This window comes from Stegodyphus dumicola, chromosome 6, assembly GCF_044657685.1.
Source record: "Stegodyphus dumicola isolate Sdum_Otavi_A_Nest chromosome 6, ASM4465768v1".
Taxonomy (NCBI): domain Eukaryota; kingdom Metazoa; phylum Arthropoda; class Arachnida; order Araneae; family Eresidae; genus Stegodyphus; species Stegodyphus dumicola.
The window spans coordinates 221,276,955-221,304,575 of record NC_140773.1 but is presented as its reverse complement, the minus strand read 5'-3'; the positions used below and the strand labels follow the sequence as shown (position 1 = coordinate 221,304,575).

Genomic DNA, 27,621 nt, shown 5'->3' with positions numbered 1-27,621 from the left:
AATTAGATTTCAAATTTTGCTAGCAATATTTTTAGAAACTGTTGAAGTAATAAGTAAGCATTTGTTCGGAAAAAAATAGCTTAAATTTAATAAAAGTTGGAAAGGATATAAATTATGAAGGAGAAAACTTAATTACAGACATTTTATAAATCTTTCATGTGTGACAAAATTTAATAAACACTTAAAATTCTTTTTGATTAGAGTTTAAAAGACCAAGATATGTTTTAATTGAATAAAGACTAATTCAGAAGTCAAACAACAAAAATCAGCGTTATATTTTTAAATTTTCACAGGACTAGTTTGATGGTTTTACCGAACCACCAAACTCATCATGCATCATGCGCTTTTGCAGCTGAGGATGGTGGTTCTGTAAAACCATCGAAACTAGTCCTGTAAAAATTTGAAAATACAACGCTGAGTTTTGTTGTTTGACTTCTGAATTAGTATTTGTTCGGCGTGTTATTGTGTCTGAATAAAGACTATCAATAAAACAGCAAGACTGTTTCATAATTTGCAGAATTAATTTTGTATTAGGTTCAAGAATAAGATTCTGATATCTGCAATATGCCTGATGAAACGGCATCTAAATTAAAATCATTATCTCGGAAAATTTATAATATACTCTTTAAATTTGCGTTTCTGTGCCAGAAATTGTTTCGAAGTTTTTCTAACATACCACTTGCACAAGTGCGTGCGCGAACTAGTAATTTCCTTCACTGCCAGGTATGTACTATAACCAGGGTCGGTGCCAGAGGCAAACGTTTTAGAATTTAAGAAAAAAAACTGAGCGGCAGAATTTTGGAATTGCCGAGTTTACGCCGGACGGCAAGAGGTCTAGCTGGTTGTGACCATAGACGAGCTGAACACTAAACGTGAAAACACAAAATGATTTGTAGTCACCTGGGCTAAACTTTGTAACTTCTGCAACGCAAGTCAGTCTCCAACTCCGAAAATATCCATGTTGGGACAATATCTGCGAATTACATGAAATTTATTTAATTGTGAAGAAAGCCAGGAAGATGTCGAACCATAACTTCCCGGTATAACAAACTGCGAATCACAAAAAGTATCTCAACTGGTAATATCTCTACAGAACTGCTAAGTCTAGAAGAGTTTTAGTCGTTGAATTCAAAATGCACTGGAATGTTACTGTAGAGTTATTCAAAAACATTTTTAAAGTAAATCGAACTTAACCATTTTCGACATGTAAAAGATCGCATCGTGAACTCTAAGTGCATTAACGCTGGACGTGCTACAAGTAACCGAAATAAAACTGATTATTATCTGAATGTTTATCGAGCCACCAGTGGTGCCCGAAGCAATTTCAGCCAGAAAAATTTCGAAATCTGTGTGCTTGTTTGTTAGCGATTAACTCAGTCACTACTATAGCCCCTATCGTCACCAAACTTTTTACCATACTTTTTCTGGGTTCTGGGAAAGGTCGACGTCCACTTTTTTTCCAAAACCTAAATAGCTAAAATCAAAGATACCAATTAAAAATTCTGAAAACGCTAATTTTCGCCCTGATTTTTTCGAGTGGCAACAGTCTCGCACGCTGGAGATAAAAATTTGCTTTATTTCGAGAAGTGTTGCTACTGCTCGCTTTCGAAGCGTAGACTTTGTTAATCAAAACTTTGTAAGTTTTACAAAAGCTATATATATATAAAGAATGCCTGTTTGTGTGTTTGTTCGCGTTATTGATTTCTGATCAATTATGATCCATTTTAGTCGCATTTAATCGACCTAAATTGAATACAGGTGAAATATTGGATGCAACTTGAGCTTTTAGGTCCATTTGATTATAAAGACGAAAATTATTAAAAACTTCGTGCCATTGTTGCTGATATCATGAGACAAAATTAATTTACTTTTGTATTGAAATTTTTTATGTGGGTATCACATCAGAGTGAAAAATGTATGACTATGAATCCTATTCTTTTTTTGCATCGTTATCAGAGAAGAATTACAGCGGTACTCTGTAGTTAGATACATTACTCTCAATCTAACATAACTGGCATCGGGTATTTCCACTAGTACTAAATATTTTCCAAGCTATAATTTTATAACCTGAATATTTTTATTGAAGATCTTGCATTTACCCCATTTAGACTAATTTTCTAACTTACAGTGGGCGTTCCACCAGTTGTTGAACCTCTCCAGTTCTTTAGAGAATTCTGGTAGTACTTCTTGTGTGGAAGAATACACGAGACGTCCATTTTTAAATTTGTGATTAGAGGAAAACAGTTTGGTATGCTCTCCACTACCAAACTGTTCAATGTAGAATGCCAAATCGACTTCGGGGCATTCCCCATTCTGGCTCTTGTCTTTCATCTTCTCTTGATAATCCGGGACCACATGAAGAAGTCCTTTTTCATGCAAAACGTCAAAAGGATTACCGCATACCCTAGTGAGAGAACACACTTCTTTCCTATCAAGACTTGGTGCCGATACATCTTCCATAACCTTATTAAAAATTAAAAACAAATACACTAATTAAAGATAAGAAAAGAAAAGAAAATCTGAAAGCTTTCAGATTTTTACATTACGCCCAAAGGGACGTTCTTTTAACGTTTTGTGTGTTATCTTTATTTATTAAATATAATGTTCTTCGCAATTAAACCATAAAATTTAATTCAACAGCAACATCGCAAAATAATTTTAAAATGAGCATATCTTTAGGATTTCCGATACACAGTCTCGCCGCGCTGGAGATAATGGCTTCTTCATTTTCCTTTTCCTCACCCTTAACATCGACAGAAATCTCCTTCAATAATCTTTCTTTCTTTAATTCTCTTCCATTTGCAACTTTCGTTTTAAGAGGTGTTCCTATATAGAAAAAACTAAGTAACAAGTTCTATTCTAGTTTTAGCTTAAGTGGCCAAGTGGGTAAGACACGCACTTTCTCTTGTACGGTTCATGGTGAGTTCGTAGGCTATGTTTGGATTTTCCCACGTACTTGAATATGAAACAGTTCCTTTAGAATAACCTCCACGAAAGCATCCTCCCTAAAGCTGATAGTCCTGCGTGCATTATTATAAACGATTGATCAAAGAATCAGTCTTTAACGTATTCATTTCTTTTACCAGTCAAATTAATTTGCATTACAAGGAAAGCTTATTACAAGAAACCTGTCTTTTTGAAAAGAAGGGGCGTCTTTTAACGTTATGTGTGTTACCTTTATTTATTAAAAATCATGCTGTTCGCACTTAAAACATAAAATTCAATTCAACAGCAATATCGCAAAATAATTTTAAAATGAACATATCTTTAGGATTTCCAATACATAGTCTCGCGCGCTGGAGATAATTTTTTTTCCCTTCTGTACAGTGTTCCAGTTGCTAACTTGGAAATCGTAGAGTTTGTTAATCAAACACTCGTGAATGCTTTACAAAATATGACATCGATAATAAAACAAATTCCAAATTTGGGCTTCCAGATGTCCATATTTGGGTGGAGACGTACGTTATTCGAAATTCGATGGCTTTAGGTACCGTTGTTTTATCACAGTGCGAGAAAGATACATACATTTAAGCAGGTTCCTCATTATTTAATTTCTTTAAAGATAATACAGGGCTCTAATATTGGGTGGCAACAATTTTAAAAGTGATCCGACATTTATAATGAACCGACGCAAAATACCAAAATGAAATTAATAGCCCTTCCGGGGATATTGCTTCTTTGTGCTAAATAAAAGTGGCTTTAACAAATACTTTTTACAAAATCGTTTTCCGACTTTTTTAAAAAAAATAAAGAAGGGCCGAAAAAAATCTCGGTAAGGTTGCTGGAAGGAAAGTAACATATGTATACAAATCAGAGTAAAAGTAAATCTTTTACCTTTTCGACAAAGTCGACAAATCGCCTTGGCTTGCGAGTTTCTTTAAAAGATCGTTTGCAGTTATGTTTCTTATCCATTTTAAGAGAAAATTACAGATATCTACGGGTACTGTGAAAGCTTTTTTAGTAAATTATGAAAATTATGATATTACGAAGGGTTTTTTATTCAGGTAATGAAACGATGCTAGTTATTTGCGAATAAAAACTTTGTATTTAACAAAATTAGAAAATCCATTGTTGTGAAGTTAAAAACTCTGAAAAATGGTAAGTAACACAAGAAACCTAACAATGCTGTTTTGAAATTGTTAAAATGGAAACCATTTTCAGTGCTTTCAATATGAACTGTAAACTCCTATTGTTGCTTAACAAAAAATTACCAGGTCCATAAATCTGAGACGTAATAAAAACTTTCTAAAAAACAAAATTTATTTTTCTACACCATTTCTTTGTATAATTAGGTTATTTTTGAAACAGGACATAAGAAAAATATGCAATGTCCTCGTCGGGACTCGAACCTGGACCTCTCGAATACGCTCCGAGTGTGCTACCGTTACACCACGAAGGCATGCAGAAAGGAGGGAGAAAATATCTTATATCATATGCTACAAATTTGTAAATGCAACTGTTTTAAAAACAAAAGAAAACGTAGACGTTATGCGTCTGCGTACGTGATCCTTGTAAAAGATGAATGCCTTCTCGTTGCCCCGTTTCTCCCACCTTGTGAGTGGATGGTTACTCAATCAAAACATATAACTTTTATCATTACAAATCAGAATTATGATACAAAAATAAATATTTAATACTTCAGTCACATTACTCGAAAACAAAATTAATGGTGAAGAATAATAATAGAAATAATACAGTACAAGAAAATAAATTTGGAATAACTCAAATACAAATCGATTACATTATTTTGTGGTTACGCAACTCTGCCGCTACTGGTTGGTGAAAGGAATTTGATCGTCTTGAACATTATCTATTAAATTATCCAGTTCCAGCGTCTACACAATCACTGTAGTCGTCTCAAGAACTCAGAATTACTGGTTTTTACAAGAGCAACTCTTATGTTGGCATCTCTACCAAGGATCACCCGAATAACGCGTGCTAAATTCCAATATAGACGGGTTTTATTTTGATCCTCCAGCAAGACAATTTCTCCTACAGAGTGATGTTTATTTTTGTAATTTCTGACAGACTGCTGCCTTAACTTCCCTAGATACTCAGAGCGAAATCTCATTCTCAACAGTTTTCTCATTCTATGGAGATACTTCGCTCTTCTACTCAATTTTTCTTTGTCCACACTATCAATATCAGGTACACTCGACTGTGGAGTTTCATGCAGAAATTTTTCCGGATTGTAAAGGCAAGGGATCTTCAATCTCGTCAGACGCGTAAATAAGTGGTCTTGAATGGACAACTCTTTCTCATTCGCACAAGACTGTGAGTAATTCCTCATAATCTAGAGAAGCACGGCGTATAATTTTTCTTGATATCTGTTTTACAATTTGAATTAAACGCTCCCACCATCCGCCCCACTAAGCTGCGGAAGGAGGATTGAACCGTGGCCTTCGAGATAACTAATCTCGAAGGCCACGATTGAACTTCCATTGTATCTTTTTTTCTGCAATATAGAGCAGAGACAGTCCTAGTCGACCGTTTGCAAAACTCTCTCTGCACCCATAAAATTTCTCCCATTGTCAGAATATATGGTGGAGGCCATGCATAAGTCGCTACCCTGGAGGTTAAATCTCTTGAGATAGGCAGGGAATCTTCCGTGATTTGTGATAATCTGATTAGTATCAATATTATTTATAAGATTCCTTTTTCTATTAATTTTTAATATTTTTAAATAATTTGAATTTCTTTCGGGAGACTCCCATTGCCCTTTCCTTGTTTTCCATATATCTTCTTTCATACGTTTCAGTATGACTTTCCTTGAGTCCAATACATTCTCTATTAAATGACTATCCCCTAGGGCAGCTTCTTTGGCCAGCAGATCCGCTCTCTCATTACCTTCGATACCAGCATGAGCTCTCACCCAATGTAATTTTATACTATGTTTCTTTATAATTTCAAAATATATACCCTTAATCTCTTCAATGAGAGCATTCTTAGGCTCAGAACTTTGGAGGCTTTGTAACACCGATAATGCATCTGAAAATAAATTTATCCACTGTCCTCTTGCTAAAGTATCTTTAATCCATAATAGTGCCTATCTAATTGCAGTAACTTCGGCTTGGTACACAGAATTATTTTCAGTTAATTTAACTTCCAGATTATCTACTCCACCTCTGAAATTCCTCTTCCAGAAAATAGAATGTATTTTCCAACCTTTCCAAATAGTTGTTATATACTACAACAGATATATCATCTGCATAGCACACGAATTTTAGGTTCTCCATATTATTTTAAATCTTATTAACAATGTGGCTCCAGAACAGGGTGCGCTACAAGAGCCCTGAGGGCAACCCTTCTTGATTCTTTAAAACAGTTCAACTTGCTCATTCTTATTCTTAAAAATAGTGATTCTGTTCTGCAAGTAGTTCTTCACAGTATCAAATAGCTGTCTAGGAATATCAATCGATTTCAAAACAGTCAGTAGGGAAGACCAAAGAATTGAATCGAATGCCCTCGAACGTCGATGGCAATCGGGGCTACATGGCTTATTTGCCTTGTATTTCTAATATATTGTATCATAGTATAAAGTGCCAAATCTGATTATCTTCCTTGTCTAAAACCAAACTTAATTTCTCTAGTGAAATGTATTTCGTTCAGCCTTTAATGAACTCTATTAGTAATTAATTTGTCCAACACTTTTCCATGCGTTTTCAATAAGCAGATTGGTCGGGTACCTCCATTAGATTTCTGCAACAAAAAAAAGTCTTCCGATTTTCCAAGAATATGGGAATACGCATAATGATAAGCATTTATTATACAGGATAACATAAAAGGAAATAAATTCTCCAAATAATTCCTTCAACAGCCAAACCCTAATGCCATCTAGTCCGGGGGGGGCAGATCAAACTGTTTACGACATTCAAAATCTCTTCACATGTGAACGGTTTTTCTCTATCATTAGTCTTGTCCATCACAATTTCTTCAATATTATCGCCGACATCATCATCATTCAAACCAATTGTCTGCTTATTAATTCTTCATATAGATCTTCCGTCGAGACGGCGCCCTCATGCATTTTTTATTTCAGAAAGATGTCATTTTTCGATCTATTCCTAGAGATTCTATAAAACCGAACATAGTATTCTTTATTCTTAACAAAAAAATTATTCTTAAAATCTCTCTTTGTTTTCCTAATACATTTTTTATACAAAGCAAGATTCTTCCTATATAATTTTTCTTTGCTAAAGTCTTTACCGTGATTACCAAATTTAGATAATCGAAATTAATAATGGTAAAATATCTGTATAATGAATTTCAAATTGAGGTAGTCGAAATAATTAATGGTAAAAAATCTTAACCATAATTACCAAATTGAGACGTTCGCTGCGATATTTTTAATTAATTTCTTCCCCTTAAATGTTTTAATGACTAATAATAGCGAATCTTGCTACGGGAATATTGTGACTAATAATAGTAATTTTGCTAGAGCAATAGTGTACCTAATAACAGTAATTTTGCTAGAACGATGGCGTAACTGATAATCGTAATTTTGCTGCAGCATTGTGAGTATATTATCTTCGCGATTGCGAAGATTACTAAATGCATCTTGAATAATCTGAGGCCTTTTTTTAACCATTCGCAAGTAAAAGTTCAGGTTTTTTTAATACACATTATATATATATTTCAATACCTTGTGAAATCACACAAAGAAACACATCATCAACAATCCATTTGGATGAATATCATAGGTCAATTTAAAGATTAAAGATATAAATTACAAAACAGTGCTTTAAAATTTGTAAGAAAATTCTAGTTTATGTCCTTATTACCCATTTCAAAACCTTTTTCACAAGACTTCTGAACAGGAGGGGGGGGATGCAATCAAGCCTGGCTCCATTTGATAATCAGTTAAAAAGTAATTTAAATCTAAATAAATCACCATAAATAGTTTTCTTCACTCTCAGAATTCATCGTATTTCTCGAAGCATCACAATTCTACAATCATATTTTTTTCATACATTCACAGTTGTAAGAGAAGAAAGATATTTTTAAAGTTAATTTTTCTGCAAAAAATTTTAAATTAAAAAGAAAAATTACTGGCAAAACATTTTTATAAAAATGGAAATAAGTCAAATAACATGATTCATTTTTTGTAGTATTTTGCTACCAAAAGAAGCAGCTAACTTAATTTTCCTTCGTAATTTTTATCTTTTTTTATAGGTCAAAAAAATGTTAAATTAGCAACTAAATTATAACGATCAGGTATAAAAAAGCATGGAAATTATGGAAACGCTTCACATTTTATATAAATTTCACTTTCGAAACTTTATTACATTTTAACAAAGATGTTGATGAATCACGATAATGCAATTAAACTAAATAAACTGCATTAAAGACAAAACAAAACTGAACAACAAAACTCGTTTTTTTTTTTTTTTTTTTTTTTTTTTCGAAACACACCAATTTTTATTTCATATAAAAATAAAACAATGGAATTAACTATTTATTTATGAAGGCTCTCAAAAAATAGATAATATTGTCTTATCATTCCAAATTTAAAAAAAAAGAATAGATTATTTGTTATTAGGTTAATCAAGACACATAATCTCTCTCTATTCAACTAAAATTCAGATAAAATTACTCCATTTTTTATAAGTAACAGTAATCTCCGAACATTATGTAAACTGACGTAAAATGATGATCAAGATCCTTTTCTGTTATATTCAAACTAACGACTAAGTTACTGTCTGTCTGCTCGAACAGCCCCGCCACAGTGTCTGGAGGATGCGGTCGCTATAGCAACAGGGATAATATATTTCAAAGATGATTTGCTTTATTATTATTTGTTTTTGACGACTGTTTGCTAAGAGGAAAAGAGTTTATCATTCGTCTTCAAGACACCCCTACGGAAAATGGGTCAAGACTCGTTTCTACGGCAACAGAAAGCTGCAGACTAACTGGCGAGAGATTTTCTTATGATACACAGACTGTACAAGCAATCGCACAATTGAGTGATATATGTAACACTTGCAGAATAATAATTAAAAAAACAAGCTAATTTAGCATAGATTTTATATAAAGCTCTACAGATTTTGAAGGCGATTGTCATAAACCCCGCTTCTACAGCAGAAAAGGAGGAAAGACCTAACATATTCTGGTAAAAATATAGTTTAAAAAGTTAGTAAAAATATTTTCACCATCTGAAGAAACGACGAGGTGAATTTATGTCCATCGCTCATGAAATGTCTAGAATTTTACACAAAGCTTTCTCCTCTTAATTTTATATTCTACACTAGTATGTATCTAGCCAGGTTATAGTAATTGACCCTTAAATACATGCAGTTGCCATTTGGCAACATACAGACATGCAAATCAAATCAGAACACAAATTTAACTTACTGCATAGTGTAACCAATTGGATACATGCTGTTCACTGTTTACGGTGAAAGTTCCAGTGTAAGACTAACGCTGTAACGGCCTTTATTACGAGTTGATGTGTAAGGTGTAGACATCATTTGTGTTTACGAATTTTTGATTTTATGTGTTGTTGTTATTTTGATGTATTCAAATTTTAAAATGATTTGAACAAGTTTATAAGGTACGTATTATTGCGTAAAATTGGTATTACACATTCACCTATCATATTTGTTTTGCATAATGTAGCCGCTAGGCAACTATAATATTATTTAAAAAAATTGGAATAAAAACTTAGTTTAGACATTTTTAGTATTTTTCCTATTTTATTTGATATCAATTCTAATTTATTTTTGACTTGAATTAAAAAATAAAAATAAAAATTCATATGTTTAAGGGTTAATAGCAAGCTGAATTTTACTTGGATAGAAGAAACAACGTTATTATCCTGATAATTGGAGCTTCAGATTATTGGAGTCCTACTAAAATTTACGTTTTAGCAGAATATCCTTTTTTAACAGCAGGAATCGACACTTTCCTGAACTATTACGGAATGTATAAGTATTCGAGGCTTTTTAAATTCTTGACCACTCTTCGGCTTTCAATGTCTTCAGGTCTTCTTTCAGTTGTGACAGAGCTTCGGCGGTCAGTGGAACAAGGGGCAGGCGAGGAGCACCGACATCCAAAGGACCCACCAGATTCATAGCAGCCTTAAAGCACGCAATGCCCTGACCTGAAAAAAAAAAGTGTAACATTGTAAAATTTTAATTCTTAAGCAATTATATTTAAGATCTTAAGCATTCTTAAATTAAACACAACTACCTCAGAAATGATTTATCGCTAAACCAGAAAGCACAGTTAAAATCCTATCAATTAAAAGAAAACTTGCCAAAGACAGTTTTAAAACATTTTTATGTTCAAAGATAATTGCGCTATAAACTATTAGGTACAATATCTACATAAAATTTTAAATGCATTTAATTTGCAATACACTGAATCGGTCATTTTTATTGAACATTCAATCAATGAAAGGTATTTCCGACGCCGGATATTACACCGTTTGTCGAAATTAAAGGACAATCTGAAAACGATCCGCCCACTGATAAAAGTTTTCAACCACTGTCCAAAAGTGTCATTATTTACGTTAATTATCTGGAATTAAATTGGATTCTTCGCATAATTTAGCTTATAAAATATGCAAATGTGTTGCGCAATGGACACATGTTGGAATTCAAATTGTTAGTGCTGTTTAATGTGGTTTCTCAGAGAAACCAACATTCATTAGCTGCCTCAAAAGCATCATTTAAGTGAATGGCAAAACTGGCGATTGTCTGAGTGACTCGAGAAGGAGAGGCAAGTACAAATGGAGGCCGTTCCCAAGAGCTGATTATGCCTCAAAGTGACAGATGAACAACTTAAAATCGCTTTTTGAGTATTTTTTCAATTAGTCATCGGCAGCTATAGTCAAGGGCATAGCTGCCTATGACTAATCAACGGCAGCTATGAGAAACAACAGCATCTAAAGATCGTTTTCTGTTACTGGCTTGAATAAGCCGTGAACGGCTACAAGAGAGCTGATTTTAGACCTCAGGATGCCACAGGAACTTGAATCAGACCTGCACAAAAGCTTCATGTAGTTTGCTATATCCAACTCACTTCTACCAAAGCTACCTCCATTTAAATTGGTTCAATGAAGCCAAGAAAAATGGGACCGTCTACGATTTACAAAAGAGCGCGGACAGAGCCTGAACTTTGATTCTAGGTATACTTTGACAGAACGAGAAACATGAGCCTTCACACGTTCATAAAAAACCCGTTCCTATGGGAGCGACTTTATCGTTTGGAGTGGAATATTCAAAAATGGCTGCACAGAGCTGCATATCTTTGATGGATGATCTGTAACTGAATGTGGACGAGGTCTTGGAACCCCATGTAAGGCTGTTTAGGGTTGTTGTTGGCTTAGATGTTTCGCTAATGGATGACGATGTGGTTCAATGAAGCCAAGAAGAATGGGACCGTCTACCATTTATAAAAGAGCGCGGACAGAGCCTAAACTTTGATTCTAAGTATGCTTTGACCTTGACAGAACGAGGAATGTGAGCCTTCAGACGTTAGTAAAAAAACCGTTCCTATGGGAGCGATTTCATAGCTTGGAGAGGAATATTCAAAAATGGCCGCACAGAGCTACATATCTTTGATGGATGATCTGAAACCGATCAGCAATATGCGGACGAAATCTTGAAATCCCATGTAAGGCTGTTTAGGGTTGCTGTTGGCTCAGACGTTTCGCTAATGGATGACGATGTGGTTCGCATCGAATATCTGTGATGTCGAAATGCCGGGAGACAGAAAATACCTTTCAAATGAATTGACCACTTTACTTACCACACCTCGTACCTTATTCAGCATATGCGGAACACTTTAGGCCACCAACTATGACGCACCAAATGCAATCTCAGATAGCCCAGGGTTTGAAAAAGGCATTTTCAGAAAAGTTGGATGCAGTTCCTCAAAACTTAATAAATTCTATGAAGTCAAGGTGTCAGGTTTTAATTTATGTCAGAGATGATCTTATAAAAAAAAATTCTGTTGCAAAACAGGGAGTATCATTGTTTCATCATTTTTATATTTTCATTAATTCGACTTTATGTATATTTTGAGATTAATCAACTGGCAAACATATTAAATTATGCTAAATAATGCTTTTAACAAATTGTTTTAAATCATTTAAGTACCAGTCAAGTTTTATTTCTGTCCTCAAAACCTTATTTCTATCCTTTAATTCTGATGAGCAGTGTGACCATGCCAGAGAAACATCTGATATTTAGTTAATGATTTTTCTGAATAAAAAATGGAGTTTGCTTACCGTGTCTAGCCAACGTCTGTACAGCCTTCAAGACACGATTCTGAAATGAAATTTATAAATAATCAAAGAAGAGAAATTGCTAAAATTAATTTTTTTAATTACCGTATTTTCCGACGTATAACGCACATCTATAATTTCAAGCTATATTTTTTTTATTTTTACGTATATTTACCGTATAATGCGCACCTATTTACTTACAAAGAAACCTAAAAGATATATGTGGACTGCTCTTGAGCTCACCGAGTAAATATGCCTGCAAAGAGGTTGGAAGTGTCCAAAAGAATGTTATTGTAGAGTTTCGAGAAAAGAAGGATATAATTTGGAGTCAGAATGCCCTTCCCACCTGAACGAATTCGTGGAATTAGAAGTTAGATTCGTGGAGTGTTTGTCTTTGGTGAAAGATGGAACGAATGATGATGATTATTTGTTTATGGATCAGAGTTACAACGATGGTGAAGATGAAACAGAATTCGATGATGTGCTTGAAGATATAACGGAAGACGAAGATGACGAAATTTTCATGTTATCCGATAATGAAAATTTTTAAGTTAATCTGTTATGCCATTTCTTTAAAAATAACAGCATTTAGGTAAATATTGAAATCTAATTTTTTAATGGTTATTCCTTATTTTTAAATCTATCAATCTATCATTTTTATAACCTGGCGTATAACACGCACCCGTAAATTTCGATCTTATAATTTGGATTGAAAATGCACATTGTACGCCGGAATATACCGTAATTGGTGCAAGTTCATTTCTCAATTTTTCTTTAGATCAAACTTTTAAATTTCTAAATATTAAATTCTTTTCCGAAACAAAACATCTAATTGTCAAACATAAGTAAGTTCATTTGACATTTTAATAAATTAGGGATGTTAGAAAATTTCAGCTCCATTTCAATTTGACCGCTACCTTATTTAGTTATTCCTATATACATAAAAACATTAGACTATATACATTAAAGCTACACGTTTTTTTGTATATGCCAGAGTTTCTAAGTTCTGATGCCAGTCTTGTAGTCATTTCGATTACTATCATTCATACCAAGCATACAAAAAGTTTTTGACACGATGTGTTGTTTGTTCATATAAAAAATGTCTGAATGTTTATATCACTTACAATAGAAACGTCTGTATCATTTATAACGCAATAATATAACGGTTCTAACTTGTGTTTTGTTAAGTTGCGCGGGTAAATTACTTATTTTTCATCCCGCAAATGTTCACGTTGCTTGAGATACAAAATCTTTAATCCGTCTAATCTAATACATGGCCTCTCGAAAACCCTGTCTTCCCAAAGAATAACTGTCCTGTATACGCTTAATATATATTATATACGCTTAATTTATCTTTCAAATTGTAATTGTAGTTATTATCGAGTTAAGTGATTTAAAAGCAATAAATGTATTTCTTAATAACTTAAACAATTATTTTATTTTTAAGAATACAATGAATATTGATGTAGTTAAAAATGTATTTAATTTCTAAAGCCATATATTATGCATCTGATATAAAATCTTTTTCTTCCTCATTCTAAGAGGAGAGAGAGAGAGAATGCAATAAACAAAATTAAATACTAAAAAAATTTCTTTAATTTTTTAAAGGGTTACTTTTCAGTTTTAAATTTAAAAAAATACAGTTTGAAATTAATAAATTTTGAACTTCATATGCCTTCTTAATTTGTAATACAACTTTTTCACTATACGTCTTTATGTTTTCCCCTTCATGCCAACAGCACTTAACAAATTGCGCTACAATGACATATATATACTCAATAAGAAAATAATATAAATAAATGTACGATTAATTCAGTAAATGAAGACAAGCGACTTGCCGGGCCGCTAGCTGTCGTCGGTGCAAGAGAACTTTCGCGAACTGCGATTAATGAAATCCTTTGATGTTCACTTCAAAATCACGGCTTCAAATGCCTACAGAAAGACAAAATATCTGACTATTAATTCCGCGGATTCATTCAGGTCGGAGGTATATTCTATCCCAAATTATTTTCTCCTTTTCTCGAAACCCTAAAATAACATTCTTGTGCACATCTGCATTGAATAACCCGCCCTCTTTGCAGAATTATTTACTCCTCCAAGCATTTCCCCACATACATGTTATTCCCCTTATCGCTAGTCAATTCAGTATACCATTGTTCAAAAGGCCTGCGAAAAATCTTCGAATGAACGACCTCAAAAGAGAACAGCAACGCACATGCATCTTTCTGGTTTCTTCGTAACAAAAGGCATGCGCGTTATACGACGAATATAGTACTTAAAAGTTTTAAAATGTAGTTTGAAATTACCGCTGGGCGTTATACGCCGGAATAGACGTTAATTACAGTTACTCTTGGCGACTATCTCCCTAGGACAACAACCAGTTTTTCTGATAACATAAGTAAACATAGGTGTTAAACATTACCTTTCTAAGATGATACTAAAGTGATTGGCTGCTCGCTGTCACGTGACTTCTATATATTTACCATTGCTTATTTGTCATTTGCTTCTATATATTTACCATTGCTTATTGCACAAAGGGCTGGAAAGTAAACTTCAGGAAGAGTACAAAGCAGGACATGAAAATAGCTATAAAATTGCATGTGAGCGTATCTGCTAAATTTCAAAACAAAGGCCGAAAAATTTATAAGGGAAAATTAGAAAGATGTTCTTATAATAAATAGTCACAGAATGCTGAACACTGGTAGACGAATTATACACAGTCATTGAAAAATTATTAATATTAGCAAATTTATCGTAGGAATTTTTTACCCAGTTCATAATAAACCAGTCTATCTTTTCCAATCCATCTTTAGCCTTAGTCTTTACGGAAATTATGTTTTAGATTTCTTGTTTCCTCAATAGATGGCGCCAACAGCTTATTTTCTTTCCATATTCTATCTCTCATCTGCGGATTTATCCTTCGGCTTCTAATTGCAGTCGCTTTTTATCATCCCAAACTTCGATTATGCCATAACATCGACGCTCCTGCACATATAAATTGCTTGTCAGATATGCCTGCAAAAAGTTACTAACATCAACAGTCGAAAAAGAAGAAAACTTCGATAGGGATAGGACCCTTCAGTCCGGGAGCCCTTGAAAAAGAACGAAACGTTCACGGATGATACCAGCTGAAAAAAAAATGGTTCCGTATTGAAACCATCGAAACTATTTCTTTTAATAGTTTCGATATATTATTCAATATATTCTTCTATAGTCTTCTATAGTTCTTCAGTTCTTCTAGAGTTAAATTTCCCACTAATCAAAACGATTTATAGAAACGTGAGGTACTGACAGTGCAACAGGCAGCTGATCTTTAGAATATGGTAACTGGTAGTTTGGCGACATTTTGGAGGCGATAAAGGTTACTGCCTGGGACTTTGGTAATAATGTGAGCAGTACTCAGTTCCGATTACGCATTATTTTGTGTGAGGGAAATGAGAGATCATGGGATATGTCATGTGGTATTAATGGACGAATTACGGTTCTTTAATCGGAAAAGGGGGGAATTTGGAAAAATATCTGTGGCTGTATATTATTTTGTATTAAGCTTCATTGTGTGTTGTGTGAAGTAGGGTTGAATAATTTTGGGATTGTATGGGGCTGTCTAAAGTGAATTCTAGATGTGATAAAGAGAATTTTGCTTTTTATTTAGCGGAGGAAGTGTGGAGGAAAAATTCGCAGAAAAAATCGTTCAATAATTTTATTGAATCCATAATAAACGTGTATCCACCATGTAAGCAAGATTCTGAAGAAGATTAGGTAAGTTAGTATTTTTAATTATTTGAGGATATTATTTTTATGCATTGTTCTAAATGTAAGGTGGAAGTAAAGTAATTTGGTATTATTGGGAAAATTGTTATTAGCAATGATTTAGTTTAAAGTAATTAGGATTGTAAGCTAATTTTTATTAATTTAATGTATGTGCTTATTTATATTTTAAGTAGTGTTTTTGAATTTAATTATATTTTAATTAAATGATAGTTATTTTGTGAATTTTATGTTTGTAGGAATTTGGTATACGTTTTAGTTGAAGTAAACGTGCATGGAAATAATTTAAATATTTGAGACTAAGTATTTGTAATGTTTGCGGTATGAATTCGTTGGTGACGTTTATAATATAATAGATAATTTAGAGGTAAAAGTTTTTGGATATTTTATTTATTTTATACGTGGAAATTTTCATATATGAAAGGGTATATACTTTTTCGTTATTAGGTAATTTCATATATGTTCTTTTTAACGGGTTTAAAGATTCAGAAAATTGTCATGCATTTTCGTGAAATTTTTCTAATTTATGAGAAAAAAGCAGTGTACATGGATATGGTGAAGAGTGTGTGCAATGCCATTTTTGTGCAATTCTGGGATTTTATTTTTAAGTAAAAATAAGTCGACGTGTACATGGTTTAGTCATATTTTAATTAAATGATAATGATTTTGTGAATTTTATGTTTGTAGGAATTTGGTATACGTTTTAGTTGAAGTAAACGTGCATGGAAATAATTTAAATATTTGACACTAAGTATTTGTAATGCTTGCGGTATGAATTCGTTGGTGACGTTTATAATATAATAGATGATTTAAAGGTAAAAGTTTTTGGATATTTTATTTATTTTATACGTGGAAATTTTCATATTTGGAAAGGGTATATACTTTTTCGCGATCAGGTAATTTCATATATGTTCTTTTTACCGGGTTTAAAGATTCAGAAAATTGTCATGTATTTTCGTGAAATTGTTCTAATTTATGAGAAAAAAGTAGTGTACATGGATGTAGTGAAGAGTGTGCACAATGCCATTTTTGTGTAATTCTGGGATGTTTTTTTAAGTAAAAATAAGTTGACGTGTACATGGTTTATGTGTATGTGTTATTTTGAAAAACGCGTAAGGAGTATGGTATTGTGCACTTTATCCCAATTTTGCAGTGAATATTTGTCATGATTAAGCAGTTTTGTTAGATGAAATTTCTAGCATAAGTGTAATTCGGCTAGTAGATTGTTGGAATAAGTGTTCAGTAGATAAAAAGAAAAGAAACATGTCTTTACTTCGTGAAGACAAAATGGCGGCGGGAAAAAAAAATAGAGGGTTGCTGTAGGAGAGTTGGTCGCCAAATTTTCGCCAAAAAATCGCCAAGTTATCATAATCTAAAGATCAACCCAACAGGCACATCGAAACACGTGTAAAGATTTGAGTTAAATCAACAGGCCGAATAACGATTATTGGTGAAGTTAAACAACAAGAATCAGCGTAATGTTTGTAAACTGTGCAAGACTAGTTTCCATAGTTTAAGTACAGAACCAGTCCATCTTTATCCTTAAGATTTAAGGAAATTATGTTTTAGTTTTCTTATTTCGTCAATAGATGCTTAATTTCTTTTCAGTCATTTTTATCTTACCACCACATTCTGCGTCGTTTTCCAAAGACTTGCATAAGAATAATTAGATCAATACCCGCCAGAGGTATCGTATCTCAACCGATTCTGCTGTTAGCGAATGAAATTCAAATCAGCTCGAACTTTCTTTAGTTTTTTTTTTGGACCTTAATTTTTTGGCTGATTTCCACTTCAAAAATTATCTCTTTATGTTTCTCTAACTTAGATACTAATCTAAGTTGCACAAAAGCGCTTTTTTTTTTTTTTTTTTTTTTCCAGCCAAAGGCCTGAGAGCTCACCACAGTGCCGTTCCTAGGCCATTGTCTGCCCGCGTACTTTCCTAAAATTGCCGCCCCAAATTTTAAAAAAATATATCGGTGATTAATAAAATGTTTATTTCATACTATGTACTTACATATGACAAATTATATAAAAAGTAATATGACATATATGACAAGTTCTTAACATGAATTTAAAATATTTAGGCGTGGTATCGCGATGAGAGTCCGGCCGCCCCTCATTTTCGCCGACCGCTTACTTTTACGCGCTGCATCCCTGCTAGGAACGCCCCTGGCTCACCACCAAATACTGGTCAAAACACCAGAAGTTGATGCCTCAAGAACCGACCAACTATTTCTGATCTTTTTCTAGCAGCTGAAGAAAATGCTTCCGCATTTAAACTACCGAAGCTAGTCTTGCAAAATTAACAAACATTACGCTGAGTCTTGTTTTTTAACTTTTTCAACAGATGTAAAGATATTATAAAAAGTGTGATGTACATAAATGTGACGATGCTGATATGCAAGACCGTGATGAAGACCGCGTAAGAAGATATTAGCAGAAAGAACGATTAGACAGCGTTAAAATATGCAGCATCTGCAAAACTTAAATGGCGGAAGGAAACTGAAAAGTTACCTGTATTTCTCTGGCGCCTTTGATGTCTCCTTTCTTGAAAGCATCGAGAACACGCAAGGAAATGGGTGCCATGAAGTTGTAACTCGCTCCAACGGCTGCAGTTACTCCACAAGCAAGGCAAGGCAGCAACACCTGAAGCGAACCGAAACAAGACATAAAGTCACTGTTTATGTATAATGAGAAACACACATTTTTACGCTTAAAATCATTGTGCTTTAACGTCGCCTAACCCAGGAATTTGTAAATTGGTTTTCATCTACCAGCAAACCTGAAACAGATATAAAAACTCTTTTGAATGAGTTTTTAGTTTCCCATTTTATGCAAATGAGTTAGAAGGAGTATTTAAGAAAGGTTTAGCTTACATTTTACTGCATACTTATGTTTATCGTATTTATAATCCCATATCACGTGAATTTCCGTTTTTGACATTCACGACGACGGTGCCCACCTGTTGAATATTACACATGTTTTCTCTTACCAGCTACTTCTACGAATTGCTTTTGAAGATTTATTTACCCTGCAATGACTTTCATTTTTATTTTATGCTATTAATGGTAAAATTCATATTTTTGCCAGAATTTTACGCAGCCAACCAGATGCTCTCATCGACCCACGTGACAACTGGTCACACCCCCTCCAGCACCTACTATCCTGTCTACGGTTGCTTCGTTGTTAAATATACTGCGCTCGGCCGTATTGTACGTGCCTGTTGATAATCGCCGGCTAAGTCGTAGAAAGTTTATAGTAGAAAGTAGAAAGTTTATGGTATAAAAAGGGTCGGTTCTCGCACCTAACGACATTTTCTACCGTGGATTGCCGAGAAGAGGGCTAATTATACGAACCACGAAATTTCCAGGTCGATGGCTTGGTCGAGGGGGTCCCATAGCTTGGCCACTAAGATCAATCACCACGTCTGTCGTGTCTGGAGTTTCTTCCGTGGGGCCGCATGAAAAGCCTAATCTGAAATGACCCCATTGAAACCAACACCTAGTCTCAAGAATCGTCATTGTTGCCGGCGACACTCGGAAAATGTGTGCTGTGTTCGCAAATATGCGTCAGTCCCTATCCCGCAGATGTGAACCCTGCATTACAGTTGGAAAACCTCTTCAGCAATTTCTTTGAGTCTGTAAATTAATTACATTCTTGTTAATAAAATGTTTTTTGAAGTATCTCTTCTCATTCTCATGTTAATTCTTTAAGTCTCTCATGTTATTCTTGAAAAACTACCAATTAACTTCTCACCTCTTGCGTTCCGACCATATAGTCTATGACGAATATTGTTCATTTAACTGCAGTCTATCATCCCATAACGTTTTGCCCACTTTTTCAGATTTACCTGTATAAGTGCTTTTGTTTTGTCGCCCAGACGATATAGTGGGTAGGGGAGCCTACTCCGGTACTAAAGGGCCTGGGTTCGAATCCCGGAGAAGACATGGATGTTTGTAAATGTATAGTGTCGATGCGGAATGGTGGCAGACTAAATATGCGGCGAGCCGAAAGTCTTCCCGTATGGATTGGTGAAAGTGAAGAGGGGTGGGAGACCCCGGATCCACCCGGTGTGCTCTTCCTCAAATTTCGGGGTGGAAAATAGAAATCGAATCTCTCTTCGGAGTAGGCTTTGGTAACCATTGTTCCATGTAATATGGACAAGCCAACAACAACATAAGCGCTTTTTTTGTATTTGTATTATTTACCAACAAAAAATTGTTATTGATACATTGACCAAAAATTGGTACCATTGGTAAATCGGTACATTGACCAACTAGGTATCACTTTTTTATGATTTGCTACTTACTACTTTTACAATTACCAACAAAAAATATAGCTGGGAAAATATTTATTTTTACATCTTTATTTTTATATTTAATATGCGGGGCCGTGAAAAAATCTCGATGATAAAAAAGGCTATTAATGGAAAAAGTTTAAGAATCGCTGATTTACACGATTAAAAATATAAAATATAAATAAATGACCTTCCGTTTAATTTGACTTCTAAAGGGAACCAAACAATTGGGTTTCCCATATAGAAGCGGTTAAATTTCTAAACATAAATAAGCGAATCTCACCTCATCGAATCCAGAAAGAAGTTTAAACGGCTTTTCCGTAAACGTGTGGCACTTGAGCAGATCTCTGACGTCAGTGGAAGTGAATTTTGCTCCACAGAAAGTCGGGATGGCAGCTCGGGCTTTAGGCAGAAACTCTGCCAGTACGACTGCAATGAAGACATTGTGCATAGCTTGAGTATAGAAATGTGTATAGCATTGTGTATAGAAAATGTGTATAGCTTAGTCTTCCCATTTTTATAGCTACATATGTTACGCCACGTTACTCTGACGAGGCATTTATAATCTTGCACAATTTAGCAATAGTTACCATTTCCGGAAGAATTATATCACGCGGTTACCATCCATGGGATCTGGAAAACTACTAGTTTTTAGAATTCTTACAGCCGCTGCGGTATAAGATCTTCCATTTATCTTCCAAGTTAAAATATTGCGTTGCTGAGTAACGCCTTCGCTGGGGATCTAACCACGGATCTCTGGAATACGCGCCCAGCATGCAGACCACTACGCCACAAAGGCATGTCAAGAAGGCGGGAGAAATACCTTATATACGCCCTCTTTTAAAGGGCGACTGGGGCTTTTAGGGGAACAAGTCACCAAATCCTGGGTGTGGAGAATCATCATCCACAACCCTTTTAGTTCGGCTGCCATTGTAGAGATATTAGGTATTTCTTTATCAGAAGTAACGAAAAATGAGCAACGCCTTCGCCGGGAATCAAATCAAGGAGCTCTGAAATAAGCGCCCAGCGTGCAAACCACCACACCACGAAGGCATGCCAAGAAGACGGGAGAAATACCTTATAGCTCTTCCAAATCTGTTAAGAGAATCTATTCTCCTCAAGAAGAGAGACCGATTTGTTTTAGTTTTTACAGTTTTAAACAAAATTTACGCCAGTCTACGGTTACATTACTGCCCAGTTTTAAATTTAACTTGACGTGTAATTTATTAATCCTAATTAGATATAGTACTACTCTGTTTTATCTTTTGTATTATTATTATTATTTTGTATTTCACATAATCATAATTCTTCAGGGAAGGTTCTTGGTATCGCAGAACATCACAAAATAAACTTTTACATAATCATTCCTTATAATTAAATGTAATGCACATAAATATTTATGACACTGATTTCTATACTGATAAATTATAATTTAACATCATAAATAATACGATTAAGATTTTCAGAATTTATGGTTTCACCGTTATGATCTTTCATTTACAATTCCTGATTTTACCAAACTGGAAGCCTCGCAATACTTCTAAACAAACATATCCATCAATAGGGCTGTCCTCTTGAGCTAACCAGTGTGTTCTATGCACTGGTGACCCAGGGTGCCTATGCAGTTACTTGAAAAGGCCTCCGTTCCTTGCATTAAGGTAACTGGCCTTTGAGAACTGCATTAATACATTCCATAATAAAAAAAATATAATAATAATAATAATAATAATAATAATAATATAAAAAAATTACAAACACTCATAAAATGAGAGCCTCCAACATTATCTTACTTGAAGAGGGTGAAGGGAACAACTGTACAGAGGTAATTACAGGCCTCTGTTGAAGGAACCAGTACACCCTCATCATACTATACTTAACACCAAAATATATTTCACCGAAAAATATTTACACAAATATAAGTCGATCAATACTAAACTCAATTTTAACTGACACTGAACAAGAGACCCAGATAACTGATAAGTTCCGGACATTTGAAGTTCTGCATCCATTTTATTATTCAGATCAAGAAGAAAAAAATCTCTACATATAATAAAAGAAAGTCTGTCTATGTGTCTGTCAGTGTGTCTTTCGTTCGCGTTGCGCGTAAGCTAATAGACGCGCGGCTACGAAATTTGGTACATAGGTGCATCTAGACATGAGCCAGTGCACCTCGAAGCGATTTTTTTCGAAATTCGAATTCGAATTTTTTTTATTTTATATTTTGTGACGAAATCGCGTCATTTTGAGACGTAATGGGCTATAGGAAAGCGAGATTTTACTCTACACACTCCATTTTCACATCGTCATGAAACTTAGGCACTTAGCTATTTTACGAACTTAAAATAAATTTCGTGTTTCAATAAATCGATTAAATACGAATTTATTTAACAAAGGGAGCTTAACACCTTTTCAACGGGATTTTTTCTAAAAAGTTTATTTTTAAAAATGTATAGCTTATTTTTCTTTGATTTTTGGACACGTTAAACTTTTATCCTTGCGACTGCTTTTATAAAAAGAATTTTGGAAAAATGATAATATTTTGTATTTTTAAAAAAATTTTTAAATGAAGCTTCCAAGTACACTTCTCACATCTCACATCTTTAAAAATGTGATTTTGGCAACCATTTTCCAGTCTTACTGCTGTTCATAGATTTTTGATGAAATCGCATCATTTTTGAAGAGTTTCATTCTTTTAGAAATATGGGTTTAGCAACAATTTTTCATCGTATTTCTTATGTCACTGTTTTTAAGAGATTGGCATATTTCGTTGTCATTTATATATATATATATATGCCATAATAAAAGCACAAGGAAAAGACGGAACACTGTAGATGCGTGATTAGATCCATATTGAAGAAGAATTTTGATTGCGTAGTATTTAAAGAACTTGGCAGTCGAGGCATTTTTAATTCCATTTTTATTTCCAATTCATATTTGTGGCCACAATCACTTGGCACTCTAGTCGTGCCTTTCCACAGAAGATTTACATTTTTGATATTGTTGGGATAGAAAGCAAGCCAGCGAAATTACATCTTAGCAGAGTAGAGAGCAAAAGCTGAAGTGCGTACTTATGCAAGATGGAGGCACGCGAAGAGAAAAGTTTTGGTTTACAATTCGGTGATTGGTCGTCAAGAGGCATCTGGTATTAACGGTTACATAAGATCGCATGATTAATTTGAATGACGCAATGCAGATAAGTTATTACGATTTTAGAATAGAGAGGAAGAATTAATGTTTCTAGTTATATTATAACTCTGATTCATACATTTTTATCTTATATATATATATATATATATATAAAATGTTGTATGAACTTAAATCCATTTAGTGCGAATATAAATATATATATATATATATATATATAATACATTTTTATTGATTTTTGCTTGATAAAGATGTTCTTCAGAATAAAATTCTGCGCGGAATTTTATGTTTTTTGAGTTGCTTTCATGTTATTTTTTGCTTATTTCACTGTTTGTAAGATATTGAAAAGTTTTGCATGATTTTTGTTTCTTCAACGGAAAGTTGGTTAATTTTTTTATTAGGATAAATAATATTTGTATTAAGGGATATAGCTTATTTCATTGTAATTTTTTTCTCTTGAAAATATAAGATAAAATATCATTAATTATACTTTGCTTTTCAGAATTTTTTGTTTTTTGTATTCTTTTGTGTTATTTATTGCTCATTTCACTGTCTTTAAGATATTGAAAAGTTTTGAATGATTTTTTTTAGGAAACAAAGTCCTTAACCTCCTTTATACCATTTGAGTTCTTAAGATTTTGCAAAGGTAGATGATTAATTTATTTATTAGGATAATTAATATTTGTATTAAGGGATATTGCTTATTTCATTGTAATTTTGTTATACGCAATAACTTTTTTTTTATGAAGTTGTTCTGCAGAGTAAAATTCTAAGCAGTTTTTAAATTTAACGTTTGGTGTTCCCTTCAGCCATTTTTCCGGTACATTTAAAAGCCAGACGAAGGCTAGCAGCGAAGCTGCTAGTTAACAATACAAAAAGTACACTAACAAATATAAATTTTACTTGGCCACAGATAAAAAGCAATCCGGATAAATAATGTTTCAGGCCTATTTGGTTTTCGGTTAACCAGAAATCTGTGGAATAAGATTTAGTGGTAAAAATATAAAAATAGCCAGAATATAATACTTACTCTCGACTCCCGAATAAGAGGGAATGTGGTACAGCATCAGAGGCAAAGATGGCGCAGCATCCGCTATACCCTTGAAGTATGCCACCAGATGCTCTGAAAATAGACGTGATTAAAATAATAGTAATGCCAATAATAGTAATCCTCATAATAAAATAGATTCTGGAAAATCATAAATTTTATCGAATCCGAATCGTAAAAGGTTCTCAAAACTCTCGAAGTGTTTGTCTCAAAATAAGAAAAATAACTGCTCTTTTAAGTACAGCGGGCATAGTTGAAAAATCTTTGGACGAAGGCTCGAGTACCAAAGAAGACGCCTTCGGAACTATCTAGTTTGAAATGTTACAGCGTCGTTTCGGCATGGGGGCACTTAAGAGTTCGTAAAGCCAGAGGCTGGTAGTAGGAGAAGTGGAGAAACAAGACCCTTGGATTCCCGATCCAAATTAGGATGAAGCTGGACAGGTGGCAAATGATGGAGGACGATGACAATTGATAGCTAACATTAATGAACAGTAAACAGGATTGTCCCGTGCCCACCACTATCTCTTAGAGGAGGCCACGAAACCTCTTAATGACACGAAACGCCTCATCGCAAATTCATTAATATTATTTGGTTACATTGCCAAGCAAGGACTGTTAATTGAATTACGTTTGGTGATGGGAAGGGCAGCCAGATGACGCTAACCTGAAACTTTAACTGAAATTATACATACGTGGGCACCAACACTTATAAGTACACAACATTTAAGCATATAAATCACGTTTAGACGCATAAAATGCATATAAAGGAATACAAGTATTCAAGCGCTTTTATATCATCAATGACAGGGACTCTCTTCTTGTTTGCCTTGATGAATTCGTGGTCCTGAGTGAGATCTTCTCGGATCGGGAAGAAAAGTAATAACAACATAAAAGAACTTTTACTTCATTATAAATGTTCTCAATTAAGGAAAAGCCGCCCAACCGGGATAGAGGTTAGCGACGCTGATTGCCGTTCCGAAGGACCTGGTTCGGAACCCGGAGAAGACGTCGATATTTGTAAATGTATAGCGTCTGTGGACATTTGGCACTCTAAATATGCGGCGAGCCGAATGTCCTCTCGAAAGGTTGGTGGTAGGAGAAGAGGGGTGGGAGAGCCTTTGACGCGTCCCTCCGGGGTGCTGTCTATCAAAATTAGGGGCGAAAGTGAGAAAAGTCGTACAGTCACCCGTATGGTGCTCGAGGCTCTTGCCAATGACAGACGTAGTCTTGCTCTACTTGCCCTGATGTATTTTGTGGCCTTGTTTTGATGTTTCTGTCAGACGAGTGAGATAAGTCACAACAGCAACAACAACAGGACAAAAAGCCAAAATTTTAAATCTGCGTATAATAAAAAACAACTTTATGAACAGTTTTTTTTTAATACGCCTATAATGACGAAGATGCGAGTGAAATTCAGTAAAGGAAAATTACAGTTAAAAATTTTGAATCTTGAGGTTCCATTTTCTTAACATAGCTTGACGAAATACATTAATGGAAAACGAAATCCGAACACCAAGAAGAAATCAGTTTAGCAGAGGAATGAAATTCAGAATTCAGAAAGAATCCAAGTAAAATATTTATTTGATTAATGTTTCATTGTTTCGGGTTGCAGAATACGCGACAATAGCCATTTCAGATTTGAAATGGTCGTACATTAATAACCGCTGTAGTCGCCACGATGTTGAATGCAAGCATGCATCATGTGGTACAAGTCCCGTTGGAGTTCCATACCTGTTGCACTTGATCAGTCAAATCAGCAACGGTCCGTGCGGTTAGTAGATGATGCTATATGTTTCGTCCAGTCATGTCCTATCATGTCCATAGTCGATGAGAGAATGATAGGGTGATTTTGCAGGCCAAGGCAACAGAGAGCTGCCTTGGCATTCTTATTGGAAAATGCCGCGTGGAACGAACGGAGACGAACATTCTTATTGGAAAATGCCCCGTGGAATATTGGCCATCAGTTGTTTAATAATAATAAATGGCCATCAGTTGTTTGGCGTAAAACTTTGCTGTCAAGGTATGTGGAATAACAACCAGAATGCTCTTGCTGTCTCAGGAAATTTTTCACCAGGCCATAACTTTTGCTGTAGGTCCAATGTGTTTACGTCGCAGACAGCTTGTTTCCAAGCGCTCGCTCACCTGGCCTCCTTTAAACTAACATACGGTCATCACCGGTACCAAGATAGAAACGATTGTCATCTGAGAACACATCAAATCTCCAATGTGCTCTAGCTTGACACCACCGAAGTCGCAAACGGCGGTGATTTGGAGTTGCTGGTACGGCCCACTCGGAGATGATCCTCGAGTAATTATTTGTTACATTTCGCGGTGTCAGTTTGGTGGCAACAAAACTCAAACGTCCGCTGCTGATGCAGTGCGATGCGATACAGACATGCGGAGAATATGACGATCTGGCACATCTTCAGCCGGACCTCAGCCTTCTTTAAACAGTGCTCTGTCGTGACCACTGCTACCAACACGCACAGAGGATACATTTTTGCCAAATCCTTCTTCAATATCGCGAAAAGAAAATTAACCTTCCCGTAGCCCTATTATATGACCTCGTTCAAACTCTGTAATCTGCTGATATTGTTTTCTTCGTCTTCTTAAAAGCATTCTCGCCTCAAATCTCGCTCTTTACACCCAGTCCAGAAAATAAATAAAAAAAAAAAAAAAAAAAAAACACAAAGTTTATATTACAAATTTAAAGCAAACATGATTTGCTTGTTCATACCAGTTCGTTTTTAATGTTATTCCTCTAGTGGAAAGTATGGATAAACTTCATCATTCAGATGAGCAAATACGCCTCGCCAATTTTGCTTATCTAGCATAATTCCTTGATGCTGTTTCATTTTCCACCAGTATAGTTAACAGTTCAAAATTTTTTACACTTTTCCAGAATCCTATTAAACCAAAGCAGTTAATATAGGATTATTTTAAAACTAAATACTAATATACACAAGATATGAAATGGTAAATTCTCTCCAAAAAATTGAAAGTGTGGCACTCGGAGCCGCCGTGAGATGTTATTGGTGATTGAGGTCTGATGCTCCATGAAGTTAATCCTTCCATAAATTTTTTTAATAAAATAATCAAAACTCAATAAAATTATAGTTCCTAAAGCTTTTCTTC

The 27,621-nt window shown here is 34.5% G+C and overlaps 1 protein-coding gene across 1 annotated transcript in view; it reads right to left on the bottom strand.

Moving 5' to 3' along the window:
• Positions 1-8,438: 8,438 nt before the first annotated feature.
• The window catches only part of LOC118195837 (N-acetylneuraminate lyase-like), a 32,289-nt gene continuing 13,106 nt past the window's right edge, over positions 8,439-27,621 (bottom strand). The window contains exons 7-11 of the mRNA XM_035367173.2: positions 24,469-24,561; positions 20,578-20,723; positions 18,512-18,643; positions 12,233-12,272; positions 8,439-10,099 (exon numbers count right to left, since the gene is read on the bottom strand). Coding sequence (XP_035223064.1) covers positions 9,942-10,099; positions 12,233-12,272; positions 18,512-18,643; positions 20,578-20,723; positions 24,469-24,561 — 569 coding nt within the window. The 3' untranslated portion in view covers positions 8,439-9,941. The remainder of the gene's footprint in view (positions 10,100-12,232; positions 12,273-18,511; positions 18,644-20,577; positions 20,724-24,468; positions 24,562-27,621) is intronic.